Source organism: Macaca fascicularis, chromosome 17, assembly GCF_037993035.2.
Source record: "Macaca fascicularis isolate 582-1 chromosome 17, T2T-MFA8v1.1".
Classification (NCBI taxonomy): Eukaryota; Metazoa; Chordata; class Mammalia; order Primates; family Cercopithecidae; genus Macaca; species Macaca fascicularis.
Window position 1 is genome coordinate 104,579,607 of NC_088391.1, and position 22,894 is coordinate 104,602,500.

At 45.4% G+C, this 22,894-nt stretch overlaps 1 protein-coding gene across 1 annotated transcript in view; it reads left to right on the forward strand.

Moving 5' to 3' along the window:
- CHAMP1 (chromosome alignment maintaining phosphoprotein 1) overlaps positions 1 to 15,714 on the forward strand; it is a 33,028-nt gene extending 17,314 nt beyond the window's left edge. The window contains exon 2 of the mRNA XM_065533536.1: positions 14,259 to 15,714. Coding sequence (XP_065389608.1) covers positions 14,383 to 14,748 — 366 coding nt within the window. The 5' untranslated portion in view covers positions 14,259 to 14,382 and the 3' untranslated portion in view covers positions 14,749 to 15,714. The remainder of the gene's footprint in view (positions 1 to 14,258) is intronic.
- Positions 15,715 to 22,894: the final 7,180 nt, after the last annotated feature.

Here is a 22,894-nt window from a genome sequence, read left to right on the forward strand (position 1 = left end):
ACACCCAGAAATGAGATAGCTCTTCATTACACTCTGTGAAAGGCCCTAAAAGCTACCACACCCATAGGTGAAATTACCGGATTAGTGAAAATAGGCTGTATCTCTCCACCCAAAGTTTTCTTTGCTCTTAGCATTCCTGGTCCTAGTGCCAAGGGTTTTCTGTAACTCCAGCTTTTTGCATGTTCTATTAGCATTAGAAAATTATTTCTCTTTAATCAGGAAAGCCACGCTCAGGCTGTTGCAAATCATCCACTTTGAACAGGCCTGTAACAACCCTAGACTAGATACAAGTAATTACTAAGAGGCAGGGTTGGGCGCGGTGGCTCAAGCCTGTAATCCCAGCACTCTGGGAGGCCGAGGCGGGTAGATTACGAGGTCTGGAGTTCAAGACCAGCTTGGCCAGTATGGCGAAACCCCGTCTCTACTGAAAATACAAAAACTAGCTGGGTGTGGTGGTGCGCACCTGTAGTCCCAGCTACTCGGGAGGCTGAGACAGGAGAATCACTTGAACCCGGGCGGTGGAGGTTGCAGTGAGCCGAGATCGTGCCACTGCATTCCAGCCTGGGCAACAGAGCAAGACTCTGTCTAAATAAATAAATAAATAAATGCTGGTAAAATAATTAAGCAATAAACACAATTGGCAGTGGTCATCCAGAGGACTGTGACTTCCCTGAGGAGGACATGTGAAGAAACCAGGTAATAACCCGAAGACATCAAGGAGTTCAAGTGACCCCATTATTCATTATTCGTTAATCTGTTCTCGAGCCAAGACGGGTTAGTGCCTCCCACTTCCATGGAGATAGCCGACTGTATCTTCTCACTTCCATGGAGACAGCCGACTGTATAAAGACAGGCTGTGTGGGGGTGGGATTTCAAGGACTCTCGGCACTTTTATATGTGCTACTTTACTGAGTTGGATACAGGCAATAAGGTCTCCATTTGACTTGCGAGGGGCTGAGGCGCTGTGATATTGACAAATACAAGTATACTACTGGGTACAATGGACCTGATGGGCATTCTGATTTGGTTAAATTTTTGTTGGTAGATGGCTATAAATAACAGAGCAACTACCTGCTCTGGTTTGCCCATGACTGTCCCAGCAACTTGGGATGACTGGTCACCCAGAACAGCCATTCTTAGAGCACAGGGTGCCCCCAACATCACTGTGTTTGCAGGTGCCAACCTTTGAGCCCTACAGCTGCCTTTTTTTTTTTTTTTTTTCGAGATGGAGTCTAGCTCTGTTGCCCAGGCTGGAATCTGGAATGCAGTGGTGCAATCTCAGCTCACTGCAAGCTCCGCCTCCCAGGTTCACGCCTTTCTCCTGCCTCAGCTCCCGAGCAGCTGGGACTGCAGGCGCCCGCCACCACACCCAGCTAATTTTTTTGTATTTTTTAAATAGAGACGGGTTTCGCTGTGTTAGTCAGGATGGTCTCGATCTCCTGACCTCGTAATCCGCCTGCCTCGGCCTCCCAAAGTGCTGGGATTACAGGTGTGAGCCACCGCGCCCGGCCCAGCTGTCATTCTTGAGATGGCATCTTCCTTTCAGTCTTACCTTTTCTGGCACCAGACCCAGCAGAAGGCAAAACAACAGTAAGCAGCCCACGGCTTTTTCTATTGAGCTATTTTTTGGAGCCTGAGGCCCCAGAACCTGCATCTGGAACCTTCTAACTACAGAGGCTGCTCCCAGGGGTCGGCAGAAGGGATGGCATCTCTCCCCGTGGTCTATGTCATGGGCCCCACCGACATAGTCTCCAGGGTCTCACCAGCAGGTCTTTAGGGTTAACAGTAAATTCAGGAAGCTCCCTACAGACAACATAGGTTCCTGAATGTTGTCTTCTAATCTAGCTTCAAAGTCTTCACTTACATATGGGGTGCACATTCTTTACTTGGAGAGTGATTTCACAGGAGAATGACTGAAATTTACTCATGAGTAAACCTTTGCATTCTTTCCTCTGAAAAATATTAACATGAGGCCCATTGTCAGTCAGTGATAATCTAAGAAAAGTGGTGAAGACAGAGGCCTAGATCTGTTCTGACTTGGGATTGCCCAAACCTGCAGGGTGAATAGCCTCTGATTTGTACCTTCTGGTGGGTGAGGTAAATGTGCTCCTGGCGGGTCTTATACTCATTGCATTATTTCCATGTAGCATCACATACGTCTTTAAAGCACTGCTCAGCCAGGCACGGTGGCTCACGCCTGTAATCCCAGCACTTTGAAAGGCCAAGGCGGGTGGATCATGCGGTCAGGAGATCGAGACCATCCTGGCTAACACAGTGAAACCCCGTCTCTACTAAAAATACAAAAAATTAGGCAGGCATGGTGGCTGGTGCCTATAGTCCCAGCTACTTGGGATACTGAGACAGGAAAATGGCATGAACCTGGAAGGTGGAGCTTGCAGTGAGCCGAGATCGCTCCACTCCACTCCAGCCTGGGCGACAGAGCAAGACGCCGTCTCAAAAATAAAAATGAAAAAATAAAGCACTGTGCTCATGGAGACAGTGGTTGGGGGAGGGGACCGCCTGAACCCTCCATGTGATCTTGTGTCAAGTGCACACATAAGTTTCTTTCTTTTTTTTTTTTTTTTTTTGAGACGGAGTCTCGCTCTGTCGCCCAGGCTGGAGTGCAGTGGCCGGATCCCAGCTCACCACAAGCTCCGCCTCCCGGGTTTACGCCATTCTCCTGCCTCAGCCTCCTGAGTAGCTGGGACTACAGGCGCCCGCCACCTCGCCCGGCTAATTTTTTTGTATTTTTAGTAGAGACGGGGTTTCACCATGTTAGCCAGGATGGTCTCGATCTCCTGACCTTGTGATCCGCCCGTCTCGGCATCCCAAAGTGCTGGGATTACAGGCTTGAGCCACCGCGCCCGGCCTACATATAAGTTTCAAAGGAGATCCTTTCTTGTCTATGGTGAAACATGACAACAGGAGGCCCTCCTTCCCCCATTTCCCAGTCACCTGTCCTGGCTGACTGAAGAGTGCCATCCCCGAGCACGCAGTGAGAAGACTGAAGATGACCTTGGAGATCACCTAATTCAGCCCAGCCATGACACACTGACATAAAAGAAATGTGAACTTTTCCCATCAGATGTCCTCAAGGTGAGGCAGGGCCAGATTTCTCCTTCCAAAAGCATAGCTCAGGGGTCACGCCAATTCCCAAATCCTCCTCTGCGGGGTCCTCCCGACCAGCATCACCACCACAGGCTCCCTGTGTGGTTTGAGGCACAGGGAATCTGGCTGCTTTGGGAGGAAATTATGTTTATAACCACATGCAAGTACTGTAAACTCAAGGGACAGGGCCCTTGCCATTACACTGGGAGTGCCCTCACCTTAGCATAAAACAGTTAGCTTCAGACGCTTCTGGCTGGCAAAGCCCTCCTCTTATCCTAACTCATAGGTCACCATGATGTTTCCTCCTAATTCAGCCCCCAGTCCAGGCAGAACTGGCATTCTATAAACACCTCCTCACACACTCCTGAAGGAAAAAGGACATTATGCATCCTGGGCCATAAGCCACCTTGCATGGCCTTGGGTTAAAAGCTATTCTCAAGGCAACTGATCTGGCCTTGGGTTAAAAGCTATTCTTGAGGCAACTGATCTACCACCTTGTCAGGAATTGTTGGGTCCTGGCCACAGAACTCTTCCTATCTCTTTTGTGCCTGCAGTCACCTTGTTTTTCTCACTTCTCCCTCCCCCGACTCCATCTTTCTATCCTTTTCATTCTGCTTTGGTCTGTCATAGATTTATTTTGTATCTGCTCATCCAGACTAGTACTTTGCGTTACTTCATAGGAGACACATTCTTTCTTGCCTGTACACTCTTGCAGACTATCAGAGAGAGAGAGAGAAAGAAAGGACAGCAACCAACACTGGCTCTCCCAGCTTTGTAACCCGCCTTCGCCACAGCATTCCATTCACCCACTGGGAGTGGTCAGTGCTGCAGCTTCCTTCTCCTCACAGTGAGGCCATCGGAACATACCACCCAAAATATGCTGCTTTGATGTGTTGATGATTTTGAGCGAAGGCACTTGAGAAACCGCAGATGCCAGAAGGCCTCTCTGGCTTCCCTCTGTATACCTAAAATTAGGGCGTGGAATCCTTTGAGAAAGGTGCCCCCCTCTTTACCAGAAAGAGGAAACCATTCTCATCACCAGAGATGGGGAGACCGTGCTGAGATGTGTCCGTACAGACGGCCCTCCTAAAATGACCCACTTCTTCCACTAGTTTCCTCATGAGTTTTCTGATCACTTTACCACAGGTTGCCCCAGACCAAACTTCTTTTTCCTTTTGTCTTGTGACATGTCTGCAATTCATCATTCCTTGTTAAAGTGTCATATAAGCTCTTCGCCCTATCCGCTTCTTTGAGTCTTCATTTCTTCCTTAAGAATACCTCTGTGTACATGCAAAAATATTAACATCAAACACAATGTGCATGCTTTTCTTCTGTTAATCTTCTTTATGTCAGTTTAATCCTCACGTCCTGTGGGCGGCAAGCCACCCAGGTGCTGAGGCAAGAGACAGAGGGCACGAGCTGTTCCAGTATAATAAAATATATAAAATAAGAATAGTTATACTAGATATAGATCATAGATATGATTATATATGAATATCATTAATCATTAGTTTGTAGCAATTACTGTTTATTCCAATATTATAATAATCCTCACTCTACAATCATAACCTAGGAAAAACCAGTCTATGTAGAGATAGGGGCTGAGGGGACATAGTGAGAAGTGACCAGAAGACAGGAGTGTGAGCCTTCTGCTATGCCCGGGCAGGGCCACCAGAGGGCTCCTTGGTGTAGCGGTAACACCAGTGCCTGGGAAGATGCCCATTACCAAGCGGACCGTGGTCTAGCGGTAGCGTCAGTGTCAAGGAAAAACACCTGCTACTTAGCAGACCGGGAAAGGGAGTCTCACTTTCCCCAGGGCAGTTTAGAGAAGACTCTGCTCCACCACCTCTTGTGGAGGGCCTGACATCAGCCTGCAGTTATCCGGAGGCCTAACTGTCTCCCTGTGATGCTGTGCTTCAGTAGTCACGCTCCTAGTCTGCCTTCATGTTCCATTCTGTACACCAGGCTCTGCCTTTTAGATAACAGTAGCAAAATTAGTGAAAGTACTAAAAGTCTCTGATATGCAGAAATAATGGCGTAAGCTGTGTACTCTCTCTCTTTCTCTCCCTCTGCCTTGGCTGCCAGGCAGGGAAGGGACCCCTGTCCAATGGACATGTGACCCATGTGACCTTACCTATCATTGGAGATGGCTCACACTCCTTATCCTGCCCCTTTGTCTTGTATCCAATAAATATCAGCACAGCCTGGCATTCGGGGCCACTACTGGTCTCTGTGTCTTGGTGGTAGTGGTCCCCCAGGTCCAGCTGCCTTTTCTTCTATCTCTGTCTTGTGTCTATTTCTACAGTCGCTTGTCTCCACACATGGGGAGAAAAACCCACTGACCCTGTGGGGCTGGACTAGGGTCCAGCCACAGAATCTAAGAGGGTAGAGGAAACCTCTTTCCTCCCCCAACACCCCTGAGACTTACCTGCAAACAGTTTTCTAGAGCCATGAGTACTTCACCAAGAGCATTTGCAGTGAACAACAAAATGTCTCATGGTTCCAGTTGTCTTTTAATTCCTCTTGCTTCAGTCAATTGAGGCATCCCTTACTCACTGTGTCTTTAGGAGAGTTCCACACCAAGCCATGGGGTATCTTTTCCCGGTCCTCATGCTTCATTCTCTTCCTTTCACCTTCCTTTCCGGCCCTCTGTTCTTGCACCCCTTCCCTCTTGTGTGCTGCCTCCCACACAAGTTTCTGGTTCTGCAGCAAGAAGAATGAAGGAGACCTCCTCTGCTGTCATAGGTCACCATCCCCATTAATTCTGTCTTTTATGATGCCCCATTAAAATGAAACTTTCTACTGCCCAGTAAATGAAGCTTTCTATTGCCCAATGAATTATGCCTGACAGCACAATAAACTGCTTCACAATTGATCATTTTTTTACCCTCAGAGCATCCTTGAAATGATTGACAACCATGAGAGAAACACTGTAAATATTCTCAGATACAAACCCACAGTATCAGCTTCACAGAATACCTGTAGATGCAAGTAACTAAAACTCCAGCTCAATTTGACTTTAATAAGAAGGCACTTTATCGATTCAGGTGGGTAGTTCAGAAGCAGGCCAGGCTTCAGGGTGAATTTGAGCAAAAAGAAGCTCATGGATGCTACCAGGACTCAGTCTCTTCCCAATTTTCTGCTCTGCCTTCAGTGAAGTCAGAATCATTCTGAGTGTGGCAAAATCTCCAGGAACAATTTCTGAGGCTGCATTCTTCATCAAAAAGGGAACATGAACAAGCACACTCTTGTACCTAACAACCTAGCACAACTTGTATTTGACTCTAATTGGAACAACTCAGGCCTTTGCCCATCCCCAAGTCCATTAGGGGGCCATGGGAATGCTGTGTGGCACCTGGCATGAGCCTCAGTTATGCAACTACCTTGGAACCAATAACCGTGACATAGGGTGAGACAGTGTTGGTTAGGTTAAGTCAACCAGCACCCACCCCATGTTTCAAACCATGTGACTGAATAATTCAGGGCTCTATTAGGAAGGAGAAAGGGGGATGCTTCTTGAATAGCACCCAACACTCAACTACAATTTGATTTGACAGGAACCCAGAGGCCTTGCCCATATAAATCTCTCACAGTTGCTTGGAAAGAGCACTCAGTACAAAAATCCTATGGCAGCAACCCTGTGGCCCCAAGGGTGCAATGGACTTGGTGTGGAGGGTGGAGAAGGGAGGGTGGGAAGGGGCTCAGTGTCTTCTGAAGATGAAGCAGAAGAACAGATGGCACTGACTTAGCGGAGTGGAAAATGTTTAACCCCAAGAGATGCCTACAGAGACAGCTGAGCCACACCACAGGCTCCTAGAAGGGCTTGGGTGAGGGTTCCCAAGTGTCTAGGTAAGGAGAGGAGATGGTGAGGCTGACACAGAAGTGTTGGTTCAAAGCGCATTGGGAAGAGTGTGATCCCAAGACCCCTCATTCCACACTGGCAGTCAAATGCTCCTCCCCTGACATCAGAAAAAGAAACAGTTTTTTTTCTTCAGACATCGAAACAACTTTTCTAAGTTCCAGGACACTGGATAATGCTGCTTATGCAAAGAGAGTATTTAGTGAAAGCCATTTACTGAGCAGGGAGATCCGCAGACTCTTTCTCCCTCTTGGCTCCCAGAATGCTGGGGTCAGGCTTGCAGTCTGAGGAGATTGGCAAACTCTTTTTGGAGAGGATCTGCAGATACCAACAGTTTCAGGGTTTCCTCAGGTCCAGGAGTGCCAGGCTTCTGTGGACTCTTCCTTTGGGGAAGCAAAAGAAGACTCCATCTGTGCATACAGAATGCATTAATTATATTTTCTTGATGCTGTAGAATCTCGGGTTTACTGGGAAAAGATTGCCTTTTCCAGGGCCAGCCAATTAAACTACCAATCCAGAACCCATACTCCTAACCACCTACCTTATCTGGCTCTGATGCTGTAGGAAACAATACCGTCCTTCCGTAATCACCCCAGGGCCAGGTACTAGGTAACTAGAGATGGCTCCTATGCCCCAGAGCCTGCTGAAGTTATTCACACTGGCCAGCCTAAGCCTGCCTGCCCTGCCTGACATTGCTGTCCCACAGAGACCACAGCAGAGGCTCCTGCTCATGTCTTCCTCTCTCTCCTTCTGCCTCTGCCTGGGGCTTCCCTGTGCCTCCTATTTCTAGGGATCTGTGAGTATGAACATATTTCCCCGGGACAGTCATTTCCATGTCTGCAAGTCTTAACATCCCTGATTAAAACAAATTCTGGGTCAGGCGCGGTGGCTCACGCCTGTAATCCCAGCACTTTGGGAGGCCAAGGTGGGTGTATCACGAGGTCAGGAGATCGAGACCATCCTGGCTAACACGGTGAAACCCCGTCTCTACTAAAAAATACAAAAAATTAGCCGGGCGTGGTGGCGGCGCCTGTGGTCCCAGCTACTCGGGAGGCAGAGGCTGGTGTGAACCCGGGAGGTGGAGCTTGCAGTGAGCCGAGATCGCACCACTGCACTCCAGCCTGGGCGACAGAGGGAGACTCTGTCTCAAAAAAAAAAAAGAAAAAATTCTGAGTACATTTTAAAACATAAGGCTTCCAATGGAATTTTTTTTTCTTTTTCTTTTTCTTTTTTTTTTTTGAGACGGAGTCTCGCTCTGTCGCCCAGGCTGGAGTGCAGTGGCTGGATCTCAGCTCACTGCAAGCTCTGCCTCCCGGGTTCTCGCCATTCTCCGGCCTCAGCCTCCCGAGTAGCTGGGACCACAGGCGCCGCCACCACGCCCGGCTAATTTTTTGTATTTTTTAGTAGAGACGGGGTTTCACCGTGTTAGCCAGGATGGTCTCGATCTCCTGACCTCGTGATCCGCTGGTCTTGGCCTCCCAAAGTGCTGGGATTACAGGTGTGAACCACCGCGCCCGGCCCAATGGAATTTTTAAAACCCTTATATGGAGAATTTTAAACATATATGTAAATAAACAATGAATATAACAAACCCCTATTGTCTATAACCCTTCAGAATAACCAGAAACACATGGCCAATTCTGTTCCGTCTATATTCCCAAATAAAATTCATACATTGTGATTAGCTGATGTGTTTTTAAGTCTGTATAATTTATACATTTCCCCTATATCTCCTATATATCATTTTCTTGTATTTATTGAAGAAGCTGCATTGATTTTCCTGATTCATCTTCAGAGTTTAAAATACAATTTCACAAAAAGAAAAAAATAAAAACAGAAGGAATAAAAATATCAGAAAAGAAATCAATGGGATTTAAATGGTACAGCTGCTTTGGAAAACAGTCTGGCAGTTCCTCAAAAAGTAAGACCTAGAATTACTCTTTGATCCATCAATTCTACTGAAGTCTTCATACTGAAGAGAATTAAAAACATGTCCACACAGAAACTTGGACACAGATTTCCATAGCAGCATTATCCATAATAGCCGAAAGGTAGAAACAACTGAAACGTCCACCAATTGATGAGCAGATAAATAATATGAAGTATTCCCACACAATGGAATAGTACTCAGCCTCAAAAGGGAATGGTTGCCAGAGGTTGTAGGATGAAAAAATGGAAAATACAGTGTTTCTTTCTTGGGTGCTGAAAATATGTTAGAATTAAGTAGTGGTGAAGTCTGCTACTTCCAGAAAGTGCTAAATTGAACACTTTACATGAGTAAAATGTAGTATGTGAATTACATATCTTAAAAATCGAGAACATTTTCCAGAAATAAAGTTTATGAATTTTCAGATTTAAAAGATCTATTGAGTTCCCTTCAAAATGAATTTCAAAGTTCTTCTACACTAAAGCACATTATTGTGAAATTTGATAACATCAGAGATAAAGATCTGAAAAGCTTCCAGAGAGGTAAAAGAAAAAGATCACCTGCAAAGAATCAAGAACCAAAATGGCACTGAAATTTTTCGTTGAAATTTTAGATATAATAAGAAAATGAAATTTGGCCTTCACATTCTGAGAGAAATATATATATTTTAAACCCAACTAAACCGTCAACCCAGTGTGAGAATAGTGCTCAGGCATTTTGGGACATGCACAGCATCAAAGCTTTACCTTAGATCAGGAAGCTACAGTAAAGTGCAGCCTAAGAAATGGGAGAATGAATTCCAGGAACAGGTGATCCATGCAGGAGAGAGAAGCAGCATTGCTGAGAGCCAGGGGTGAAGCAATTCAAGCTGGAGACACTGAGACAAACACAGGAGCGCCTGGCATTCTCTGAGAGGCAGTGCAGTGGTTCTCACAACTCAGTAAATGTGGTAATTACCTCTTATCTGGTTACAATGCACCTTCCCAGGCCTGCCAGCAGGGATTCTAAATCCTTATGCAAATGATATGGCAGCACTTGTGGTTATAGACATGAGTGTTTGAATCACAGATCACAGGTCCAAACCCAAATCCCCTCAGTAATTAACTGTATGCTGTCATTTAATTACTTAATCTCTCCAGCACACACTTCCTTAGGCCAATTCATATGGGAATATTAATTCATCTGAGTGTTTTAAAGGGTAGTTTGTACAATGAGCTCGTGACTATGAAATGCTTAGCATGGCATCCAAAAAGTCCTCCATAAGTGGTGCAAAAATACCTTTTTATTACAGAAAACACACCCAACCTAGAAAACAGTGTTCATAGGAAGTTAAGAGAAGTCAGTACAGTTGGGTGAGCAGAGGGAACCAGCGTGGCAAGGGCCTTTCTTAGGTGAGGTACTCATCACATTTGAAAGTGGGATGCAGGAAGCCAAGGAACCCAGACTCTTGTTAACTACCTACTCCTGCAGGAATTAATCCATTCCTGTGAGAGCAGAACTCACTTACCCCCATGGAGGACATTAACCTATTCATGAAGGATCCATCCCCATGACTTAAACACCTTCCACTGGGCCCCACCACCCCACACTGCCACATTGGGGGTCAAATTTCAACACGAGTTTTTGCGGGGACAAACCACATCCAAACCATAGTAATTTGTAGCATAGTTAAATTCTTTTTCACATGATGTATTCTGTCCTGGGATACTCCACATCCTGAGTAATTTTATTTAATTTGAATAGAGTTTGATTTACCCATTTGGTTGTAAAATTCTGCGTATTTTGACCAGTGCATAGTGGCAGGTACGTACTACTAAAGTATCATATGGAATGCTTGAAACCCCCACCCCATGGAGCCAATGGTTTCCCATCTGTGTAGTTTGCCTTCTGTAGTGTCTCATAGAATGAGGTCACACTGTGTGTATTCTCCTCAGACTGTCTTCTTCCACTTAGCAATGTGCATACAAGATTCACTCATGTCTTTGTGTGAGTTGATAGCTTGTTCCTTTCTATGGCTAAATAGTATTCCATTGCATGAATGTACCACAGTTTGGTTATGCATTTTGGGGAGCAAAAGCTTCCTCTTCTAACTTTGTTCCAGGGTTGGAGACCTTCAAATTAACTGACAATAGATACATTAGTAGGAGAGACAATACTTGGCTTCTGATTCCACAAGTATCATTGTGGGACAAAATTCATCAGATGGCAGGATCCAGTTTACAAAGAGGTAAAAATAGCCCGAAAACAATAAACAAGACTAGAATCTGATAACCCACAATAGCTAGAGCTTTCTTTTTAAAAAAAATTTTTTTTGACACAGGGTCTGGCTCTGTCGCCCAGGCTGGAGTGCAAAGGTGCAACAATCTCAGCTCACTGTAACCTCTACGTCCTTGGTGCAAGTGATCCTCCCTCCTCAGCCTCCTGATTACCTGGGGCTACAGGCACATATCATGGTGCCCATCTAATTTTTATATTTTTGGTAGAGACGGGGTTTCCAACATGTTGCCCAGGCTGATCTTGAACTCCTGGCCTCCCAAAGTGCTGGAATTATAGGCATGTGCCACCATGCCCGTCCAAGTTATAGTTTTCCATTGAAACATAAAATTTCTCTCTGTAGTAACCATCATTTTTGATCATAATCAAAGTAAGACTATTCTTGTTTTAAAAATAAGTCTAGTTTTGTTAGATTTTGCTGGATTATTTACGTAAGTGCAGCAAGAACAGGAGATGGCCACATAGGTGCTTTCAAGTTTCTTTGCTGGAAGTTTTCATACAGAATCTCAGATTTGACTTTTAAAGGCCTTATTCAGGCTAAAAGCCAAGCTAAGAACATACTATCAAATTTCAGCTGTAGTCCTTATAGCTTTGTGTGAATTCCTCTCTTCTTGAGGCCCCCAAAATATCCCTAAATTCCTGGGCCTACCAGGAAATTACCTTCTTTACTAACCAGTAAGGCTGTGAACCCTGTAATCTAAGTATCAGCCTATCTTTTCTCAGAGTGCTGTTGGGAATGAAGTTTCTGGTGTTCCAAAAAACAACAACAACAAAAAAAGAATTAACATGGGAACAAATGATCTCTTAGCAAGGCGAGCTTTACTTTCTGCAGAAAGGGTGCTACTCAATAGCTGTCCAGCCACAAAAGCACACCGAACAAAGGAGACAGAGTTACTTATAACCTGATGTGTCTACCCTACTGCTGTGTCCAGTTTCCACTGGCTGGAATAGGACCTCACATTTTACGCTTTACCCAATTGGCTATTAGTTTAAAACTTTCTTAATTAGGTAAGGGGAATAGAACAAAGAAAGAAAAGGAAGTTGCCAGGGATAGTTAAGGAAGCATCTCCAAATAAGGAATGGTATACACTATGGGCTGGGGCTTGTCTAGTTCTGTCCAGGCATGCTGGAGCAAGCTAGGACAACAGATTTGGAACACACCTACACACACACACACACCCCTAAAAATAGTGGATAGCAATCTTACAGTAAGAAATTGTGACTTTTTACAATCTTTGAAGAAGAACTTTCCCATTTCTCACAGTGCTTTGTAAGCATTGTCTCCATAAAAGTCAACCGTACTTCCTTAAAATTGCTGGTCGTAACTGATCTTAGGTACACTTCCAAAATATGATATTCCAGTAAAAACCTTGATAATATAACCAAATTTTCCAATTATGTCCTGTTATAAGGTGAACAGATTCTTACTGGACTTTTGCTAATAACTTCATCATCATGAAAATAAGAGTATTCAGTAAGAATTTCAAAATTCTGGAGAAATCAGGCAGGGGAAAAAAGATAAATGCTTCATTTCTGTTTACAAAAGTATAACCTACAAAACTGTTGTAAGTTACAGTTAGATTAAGAGAAAGAGATTTCTTAAATTCAGAAAATAGAACATTAAAGAACCAGCAATGCTCTAAAAAGCTATAAAATTATAATCAATTTTCATCAGTTCATTCAGTGCCATGTAATAAATTCCAGTCTTGTTGGATCTTGGGTTAGCAGTCTCATGACCCCATCAATTTCTCCACCAGGCTTCTGGAGATCTTCACCGAGTCAAGTGTGTGGTCTTAAAGTTATTTAAGCAATATCATCAGAAGCCTTTAACCAGAGTACCTGTCATACTCTTTTCCGTGAGTCTCAGAGGGAGTCCTGTGTTGGAGATGAACATTCTGACCTGTAGCTGATTGGAGGAGCTTTCAGGAGAGCATCAGGGGGAAAGAATATCTAAATGACAAAGAATATGAAATGGCTGTAATTATACCACAATTGAAAAGGATATTCGATTCTTTCTGTGGCATACAACATTTATTTATTTATTTATTTACTTACTTACTTAGAAACGGAGTCTCGCTCTGTCACCCAGGCTGGAGTACAGTGGTGCGATCTTGGCTCACTGCAAACTCCTCCCCCTGCGTTCACGCCATTCTTCTGCCTCAGCCTCCTGCGTAGCTGTGACTACAGGTGCCTGCCACCACGCCTGGCTAATTTTTTGTATTTTTAGTAGAGATGGGGTTTCACCGTGTTAGCCAGGATGGTCTTGATCTCCTGACCTTGTGATCCACCCGCCTCGGCCTCCCAAAGTGCTGGGATTACAGGTGTGAGCCACTGCACCCAGCACAACATTTAAAATAATAATTGGAATTATGACTCATAACTCTATACTGGCACATAGCATGGATAAGGAGGACATTGACAAATTTCCAGGAAGTTTATATAATTTCTGAAAACATAACATTTTACCCATACAAATATAACACAGGGAAGGTTAGATATCTCTTTTTATTTGTATCTTTTGTAAGGTATTCCTTATAAAAAATACATCCTACTTTACTTGTGAAACATGCCCTACTTTTCTTGCATGCTTTGCATAGAGTCGTTTCTAGTTATTCTATTACTTCTAGTAGTTTTATTTGCATGTATTGATTATAATTTTAATACTTAGTAATCTTTTATTTTCCAGAGAAAACTAGGAAGTAAACAGTCATAAACTGTCATATATTAGTATTCTATAGTAGGTTAGAAAATGTATGAGTATACCATCTCCCAACATCTACAGGGATGTGTTTCCTCATAGTACAATTTCTCATTGTGGCAGAGAAAACCATGTTTATTAATGGGCCAAAATATCTTTAGTCTTTCTGTAAAAATAAGAAGCCAAAACTATATAAACTTGAATTATTTATGTTCAATAATTAATGTTTTAGTATTGTATCTTATTTATAAATGGTCTAGATATTTAATGCAAATCTTTTACTTAGCTTAACTTTAAGGTTAAAAATTACCGAAAGTATTTTGGAAGCTACTATTAAGCAGGTTTACAGTAAACAAATTATTTTTGAAATAATGTTTTTCGCTTTTCACAAGATGGCACCAAAAGTGAAGAAGGAAGCTCCTCCCCCCCTAAAGCCAAAGCCAAAGCGAAGGCTTTAAAGGCCAAGAAGGCAGTGTTGAAAGGTGTCCACAGCAACACACAAAAAAGAAGATCCGCATGTCACTCACCTTGAGGTGGCCCAAGACACTGCGACTCCGGAGGCAGCCCAAATATCCTTGGAAGAGCACCCCCAGGAGAAACAAGCTTGACCACTATGCCATCATCAAGTTTCCGCTGACCACTGAGTTGGCCATGAAGAAGATAGAAGAAAACAACATGCTTCTGTTTATTGTGGATGTTAAAGCCAACAAGCACCAGATCAAACAGGCTGTGAAGAAGCTCTGGGACATGGATGTGGCCACAGTCAACATCCTGATTCGACCTGATAAAGAGAAGAAGGCAAATGTTCGACTGGCTCCTGATTGTGACGCTTTGGATGTTGCAACAAAATTGGGGTCATCTAAACCGAGTCCAGCTGGCTAACTCTAAATATATGTATATCTTTTCATCATAAAAAAGAAATAATGTTTTTCATAAGAATGACAACTTAATTAGAATCAAATCTATAAGCTTTAAGATTTTACATTTCTAGTAAGTATAATATTAGCTTATTTGACTAGAACTCAAGCAGAATAGGAATTTATGCTTGTTTTAAATTCAATAGTGGTAACTTTGAAGACATAGTGGTTTTATTATACCAAAAATATTATATTAACCTTATTTAACTTAGTTTTATCCAAATCATGTTAACTTAAAAAACATTTGATCAGTTCCTATATTTCTAGGAGTTTGGTGAATATTTATTTATAAATGCTTATTTTTTTCCAAGCCAAGTTAGAATGGAGCACCTTTAAAGGATTTTATAAATGAATTTTGCAATGCTATCCTGAGTTAATAAAATATCACATATACATAACACACATTAATAGACATACAAACACAAATAGAGATTTCATAGCTTTCATCCTGAAATTTCAGCCATGAATCAGGCATAAATATTCTGATGGTTAATTTTAGACATCTACTTGATTGGATTAAGAGACACACATAGCTGGTAAAACACAATTTCTGGGCATATGTGTGAGGGTGTTTCCGCAAGACACTGAGGTAACCCTGACCCAATGTAGATGGGCACAGATATGGTTTGGCTGTGTCCCCACTCAGATCTCATCTTGAATTGTAGTTCCTATAATTCCTACATGTTGTGGGTGGGACCCAGTGGGAGGTGATTGAATCATGGTGGTGGTTACTGCGATGCTGTTCTCATGATAGTGAGTGAGTTCTCATGATCTGATGTTTTTATAAGGAGCTTTTCCCATTTGGCTCAGCACTTCTCCTTGTTGCTGCCATGTGAAGAAGGACGTCTTTGCTTCCCCTTCCACCATGATTGTGAGGCCCCTCCAGCCATGTGGAACTGTCAGCCCATTAAACCTCTTTGTTCTTTATAAATTGCTCAGACTCAGGTATTTCTTCATAGCAGTGTATAAATGGATGAATACAGGTAACATCCAATTGGTTGAGAACCCAGATAGAACAAAAAGGAAGAGGAAAGGGGAATTATCTCCTTCTGAAATGGAAACGTCCTTCTTTTCCTGCCGTTAACATCAGAACTTCAGGGTCTCAGGCCTTTGGCCTCAGAGTGAGAGTTACACCATTGGCTTCCCTCATTCTGAGTCCTTTGGACCTGGACTGAGCCATGCTACACTTTCCTGGTTCTCCAACTTGGAGACAGGCTATCGTGGAACTTCTCAGCCTCCATAATTATGTGAACCAATTCCCCTAATGAGTCTTCTCTCATCTATCTATCTACATATATCACATTGATTCTGCCTTTCTGGAGAACCCTGAATAATGTGATTACAATAATACAAAATTCACTAGTTTATATAGAAGACTTGGTTTTTGTCTTTGCCCCATTTTATATTTGTATTATAACTGTGTTTCTGGAAAATGGAACAAATTTTTATCTTCTTCATATAAGGGCTAAAGCTTTTTTCTCGCTAATACTTTTGGAGATTTGTAAGATTTTCTTTTGATTTGACATGCAATCTTATGGAGGCTGAGAAATAATTTTTTTCTATTTTATTTTTCAGCCCCACATGTTTGCTTTTGCAGATTCTTGAGCATGTTGAGAGCCTCCAAAGCATGGAGCAGGGTGGCTAAAGTTTCAGTGATTATAAGGAGTTGAGAGACTCAAATGGGAAAGGAAAGGTCTAAAAGGAGGCAATTTGGAAGATAAAAGTTTTCTCAAAGGAGATATTAAAGTTCTAAATAATTCTTATTCTTAGTAAAGTCATGCAAACAGGAAAAGAAGCAGACAGAATTAGCTCCATATTGGTGGAACACATAGTCAGCAGAGGTTTGAGAAGGGAGAATTTATTCAACTGAGAAGTTCCCATGAAAGGAGCAAGATCAAGATCACAGAGACACCATGAAACAAAAAGCCAGGAATAACTTCCAACCCAAGAGTAGAACACAGAGGCCTCAAAACCAAAGCTAGGATAAGAAACTTGTAGCCCAAGAGTTACCTTCCAGACAAAGAAGCCTGAGATTCCAACCCAGCTTCACAGAGTACTCACTCAAAATGTTACTGAAACTGTAAGCTTTTTAATGACTTAGCCCTGCATGCAAAAGGCATTCCCTAAGGTGGCACAGAAGAGGGAGCCCCCATATCCAAAGATAGCCAAGGAGAAAGAAAGACCCCTGTTGGCAGAGCCAGTGGGCAAAGGCAACAGAAAAGGAGACAAGAATCCTAATGGGATGAGATCCTTTCAGATTTAGGCTTATAAAAACTCCTGAGAATTGGCAGGTTGACAGCCATAAATGGGGTACGAACATTTCTACTCATTGGATTACAAGTTCTTCAGCATCCAAAATGATTAACAAAATGACAATTTCTAGGGCTTTTGTGGGAGAGTATGGAAGGTCTTTTTGAACCTTTTAATGCTGTCAACAGAAGAATGATGACATTCATAAATTTGGAAAGGAGACATTTCTTTATGGTTTTTTTTTTTTTTTTTTTTTTTTTTTTTTTTTTGAGATGGAGTTTCACTCTTGTTGCCCAGGCTGGAGTGCAATGGTGTGATCTTGACTCACTGCAACCTCCACCTTCTGGGTTCAAGCGATTCTCCTGCCTCAGCCTCCCAATTAGCTGGGATTACAGATGCCCACCACCAAGCCTGGCTAATTTTTTGTATTTTTAGTAGAGACAGGGTTTCATCAACTTGGCCAGGCTGGTCTCAAACGCCTGACCTCAGGTGATCCACCTACCTTGGCCTCCCAAAGTGCTGGGATCACAGGCATGAGCCACCACACCCAGTGAGAGATTTATTTCCTATAAAGAGTTGCAGCCTGCAGGATTGTCCTTCTCACAGACTGGGAAGCATAGCCTCCAGCCAGAAGCCAGAAACAGATGCTTCAAGGGCGATGTAAAGGAAATAGTAATTTATGCTGAGTGGAATTGGCAAATACATATATTTAATAAACTAGGAGGAGTCATGAATATTTATGAGAGGAGAAATGCATGCTTGCGCAATTGAGTTTCTTGCTTCTTCATGGGTCCCATGTACAAAAAATGGCAGTGTTAGCACGATCCCAGGGTAGAGTTTTCAGCCCTCTGACATTAAAAGGTGAAGCAGAGGACATGAAAACTCGCTCTGTGCATTCTCTGTACGCAGGCCAGAACCTCTCTGTCATGGGTGGTCTCTTATCAGGCAAGAAAGGAGAGGTTGATATCAGTGGTGGAGCCTATGAAAGGGCTGGTTTCTGTTTAATCCTTAGGGAAGGAAGCGTCATCATGGTTAGCAAACGAGGGGGTATAACAAGGTGTATCTGACCCGCATCATCCCATCTTGGCCAAGCTGAGAACTCAGTTTTGAAAGTTACTCTGGGGTTCCCTCAGCCAATAGTTGGTCTGTTCAGTCAGTTGGGAGCTTAGGATTTCATTTTCATTTATCAATGCTAATGAGAAAGACTACACTGTCTTCATGGCAGCTGAATTTGCAAGAAACTCCTTGGATGGAGTTAATGGCAGCTGTATGTTTTCTGGGCACTCTGCTTTAATTGGATAAAGTAAGTTCTGGTAAGATTTCTTCCTTTATCTTCAGTATCTCAAATGCTTTCATTTAAGTAATCTTTATAAGAACTCTTGATGTCTGAGTGGATTCCCACACAGTCATCTAGTATAAGACTTTCTGATTCTTTTTTTTTCCTTTGGTCATTATGAATAGAGCTTCTGTAAATAATTGCATGGTAGCTTTTATTAAAAAATAACATCAGGCCGGGCGCGGTGGCTCAAGCCTGTAATCCCAGCACTTTGGGAGGCCGAGGTGGGTGGATCACGAGGTCAGGAGATCGAGACTATCCTGGCTAACATGGTGAAACCCCGTCTCTACTAAAAATACAAAAAAAAAAAAAAAACTAGCCGGGCGTGGTGGCGGGCGCCTGTAGTCTCAGCTACTTGGGAGGCTGAGGCGGGAGAATGGCATGAACCCGGGAGGCGGAGCTTGCAGTGAGCCGAGATCACGCCACTGCACTCCAGCCTGGGAGACACAGAGAGACTCCGTCTCAAAAAAAAAAAAAAAAAAAAAAAGAAATAACATCAAAGTATTTGTCAAAATACTTAGGAATGTGATTTTTGGATTGTAAGGTGAGACTTGTTTAGCTTTGGAAAACACTGCCCAACTTGTAATAGGGGAGGAAAAAGAATTTTCTATGTTTTCGGAATTCTTAGATGGGACCCTCTGTAACAAATGACAGATTAAAATGAGAAAAACAGGAAAGTTTAAAAACATGTATACCTTATGGCTACATGGAAGATACTCAGGGAAAAATGAGTAAATCTCCAACAGGTGGCTTTTGATTCAAGCATAAATACTATCTTCAATGTAAATAAAGAAGATTTGAGGTGCAGTAGTGGGGAGTTAACCACCAAAAGCACAGTAGACAAGGGTAAGGTTTGTTATACAGACTTAAGTCTGTGCATTCTCCGTTGATAAGACTCTTTAGTGATTTAGTTATCCTTCTCTTCTTGGTGCTGAGAGAGAGAGGTAGCTTTTAAATGGGGATTTCCTTTATAGATGTAAATTTTCCTTACACAAGGGTAATTTCTACTCTGTTTTCAGAACTTCCGTGGTTAGCATTTTTTTTCAAAATAATCAGCTTGGAATAATTCTTAAGCCAAAGGGACATATTTTTGGGTGGCATATTCTGGTTTCCTACCATTATATTTTGGAGTGGCATATTTTGGTCTTATACACTGTGTTCCACCAGCAGTGAAAAGAGTTCTTGTTTTTCCTCCAGCAATTTGTCATTTTTGAAAGAGTTTAGCAGTTCTAACAGATATAGACCAGCTGTGCTATCTCATTGCGGTTTTCAGTTATCTACTATGTTGAGTATGTTTTTGTATGTTTACTTGCCATCTGTAGATCATCTTTGGTGAGGTGTCTGTTCAGATCTGTGTGCATTTTTAATTGGGCTGTTTAACTTATTGTTCAGTTTTAATAATTTTGTATATATTTTGAATACAAATTCTTTCTCAGATCTGTATTTTGCAAATATTTTCTTTCAATATGTGGCTTGTCTTTTTGTTCCCTTCACAAGGTATTTTCCAGAGTATAAACTTTAAACATTAAGAAATCCACATTGTCATTTCTTCTGTGTATATCAACCTTTTGTGTCATTTGTTAAAATTCATGACCAAACCCAAAGGCACATAGTTTTTCTTCTCTAGTTTCTTCTAGAAATTGTACAGTTTTGCATTTTTAGTGTAAGGATGATTTTGAGTGATTATTTGTGTAAGTTGTAAAGTTTTCATCTACATGCATATTATTTGCTATGGTTTCCAATTCATTGTTCCCTCACTATTTTTGGGAAAGACACAGGATAGTGGGCTCTGTTAGAGTAGATAGACAGCTAGACATGAACAGGAGGGGGAGCTCCGGGAAAAGGGAAAGCCTGGGAAGGCTCACCTGGAGGGACCATCAAAAATTCACATATTAGTAGCATCTCTGATGCTGGAGTGGATGAGCACTTGTCAATTGTGGGTAGGAGGGAGAAGAGGTACCTATGCAGACAGAAACACCCTAGAACTCCTCTTAAGATGCCCCAGTCATCATTGACTCTGCAGTAAAAATGTCAGAATATTGCTAGCTACATGCCAATAAGGACAAAAGGAACATTCTTAAAAGAAACCTGGCACCATAAGTACAGATTAGGGCAGAGTAGGACATTCAAAAGAGATAGGCCCAGTAGGTACAAATGTGACTGCTGTCAGCCTGCCTGGGATGGCGGGAAGGAGCCCGGTGCCAGAGTGGATTGGGATCGATCACCACACATGTGCCTCAACCAACTGTGAGGAGGTCCCATGAGCCTAAGTGGGGACCTAAGGCAGTAGCAGGAAAACCAAAGAAAACGGGCAGACCTGAGACAGAGGCAGGACTGTGAAGTCCAAAATAAAATTCCCTGCACAGGACTCTTAGGCTGCTTTCCTGCACGATCAGCCTGCCTATTTTTCTACAATAAGCTCTTCACATTGTATTTTTTTCAATGAAGTGGTCTGCCATCTTTGTACTGCCTCTTGGTGAAACTCCTTCCAAGTTAGAAAAGAAGTGGGACATCAGCTCTCCCCAGTAATAGCTCCGTTTCAGTTTGAATTTCCAGAACTGATGACACTTAATAACTGGTGCTCTGACTTTAAGTGGTGCAGGAGGCGGCCAGTAGGGGGCGCCAGCCGTCACCCCTGGAGCAAGAGGGCCCTGCATAGTCCCCATGTGCCTGCAGGTGTTGTGCTGCCACGACACTGCCAGCAAGAGGGCCCGGCAGTGTCCCCAGAATCCAGCAGGGGGCGTACGACGAGTATACTGTGAGCAAGAGGGTCCTGCAGTGTCCTTAGCTGCCAGCAGGTGGCGCACGGGCACCACACCATGAGCAAGAGGAGCCTGCAGTGTCCTGGTTGGCAAGTAGGGGGCGTGCTGCCACCACACTGTGAGCAAGAGGATCCTGTAGTGCCCCCAGCGGCCAGAAGGGGGCGTGCCCCCACTACAAAGCAAGCAAGAGGGCCCGGCAGTGTCCCCAGCTGCCAGCTGGGGAGCCAGCCGCCACTTCACTTGGAGCGAGAGGGCCGGGCAGTGTCCCCAGCTGCCAGCATCGGGAGTACTGCCACTACACTGTGAGCAAGAGAGCCCTGCAATGTCCCCAACTGACAGCAGGTGGCGTGCCATCACTATACTGCGAGCAAAAGGGCCCTGCAGTGCCCCGGCGCCAGCAGGGGGCGCTGTCCACCACTGTAAAAAAGAGGGCCCTGCAGTTACTCCAGTGGCCAGCAGGGGGCGCACTGAGCAAAGGGCCCTGCAGTGCACGGCTACAAGCAGGGGGCACCCGAGCCCGGCTTTTCAGATTACTGATTTTCCGCCCGTCTCTGCGCCGCTCCCCCAGTGGCGTGCGTCTTTGCGCCTGCACCGCGCCCCCTCAGACCCACGCGGCGTGCGTCTCTGCGCCTGCGCCGCGACCCCCCCCCCCCCACAACGCGCGGGCCTGCGACTCTGCGCCTGCGCTGGCCTGCGCGGTGCCGACGCGCGACTCTGCGCCTGCGCCCCCCGGCTTGCGACTCTGCACCTGCGCCGGGCTCCGCCGCAATCGCGCGTGAGTCTGGGCCTGCGCCGTCCCGGCCTGCGACTCTGCGCCTGCGCCGGCCTGCGCCGCGCCAGCGCTGGACTCTACCACTGCGCCGCGCTGGCCTGCGACTGTGCGCCTGCGGCGCCCCGGCCTGAGACTCTGCGCCTGCGCCGGCCTGCGCGGCGCCGACCCGCGACTCTGCGCCTGCGCCCAGCCGGCCCGCGACTCTGCGCCTGCGCCCCCCTGGCCTGTGACTCTGCGCCTGCGCCGGGCTGCGCCGCAATAGCGCGTGAGTCTGGGCCTGCGCCGTCCTGGCCTGCGACTCTGCGCCTGCGCCGACCTGCGCCGCGCCAGCGCTCGACTTTACCACTGCGCCGCGCCGACCCGCGACTCTGCGCCTGCGCCGAGCCGGCCCGTGACTCGCGCCTGCGCCGCCCCGGCCTGCGAGGCGCCGACGCGCGACTCTGCGCTTGCGCCGATCCGGTCTGCAACTCTGCGCCTGCGCCGGCCTGCGCCGCGCCGGCGCGCGAGTCTGGGCCTGCGGCGGCCTGCGCCGCGCAGGCGCGCGAGTCTGGGCCTGCGCCGGTCTGCGACTCTGCGCCTGCGCCGCGCCGGCCTGCCACTCTGCGCCTGCGCCGGCCTGCGCCGCGCCGGCGGGCCACTCTGCGCCTGCGCCGGCCTGCGCCTCGCCGGCGCGCCACTCTGCGCCTGCGCCCCCCTGGCCTGGGACTCTGCGCCTGCGCCGGGCTGCGCCGCAATAGCGCGTGAGTGTGGGCCTGCGCCGTCCCGGCCTGCGACTCTGCGCCTGCGCCAGCCTGCGCCGCGCCAGCGCTCGACTCTACCACTGCGCCGAGCCGACCTGCGACTCTGCGCCTGCGCCGGCCTGCGCGGCGCCGACCCGCGACTCTGCGCCTGCGCCCAGTCGGCCCGCGACTCTGTGCCTGCGCCGCCCCGGCCTGCAACTCTGCGCCTGCGCCGGCCTGCGCCGGTCTGAGACTCTGCGCCTGCGCCGCGA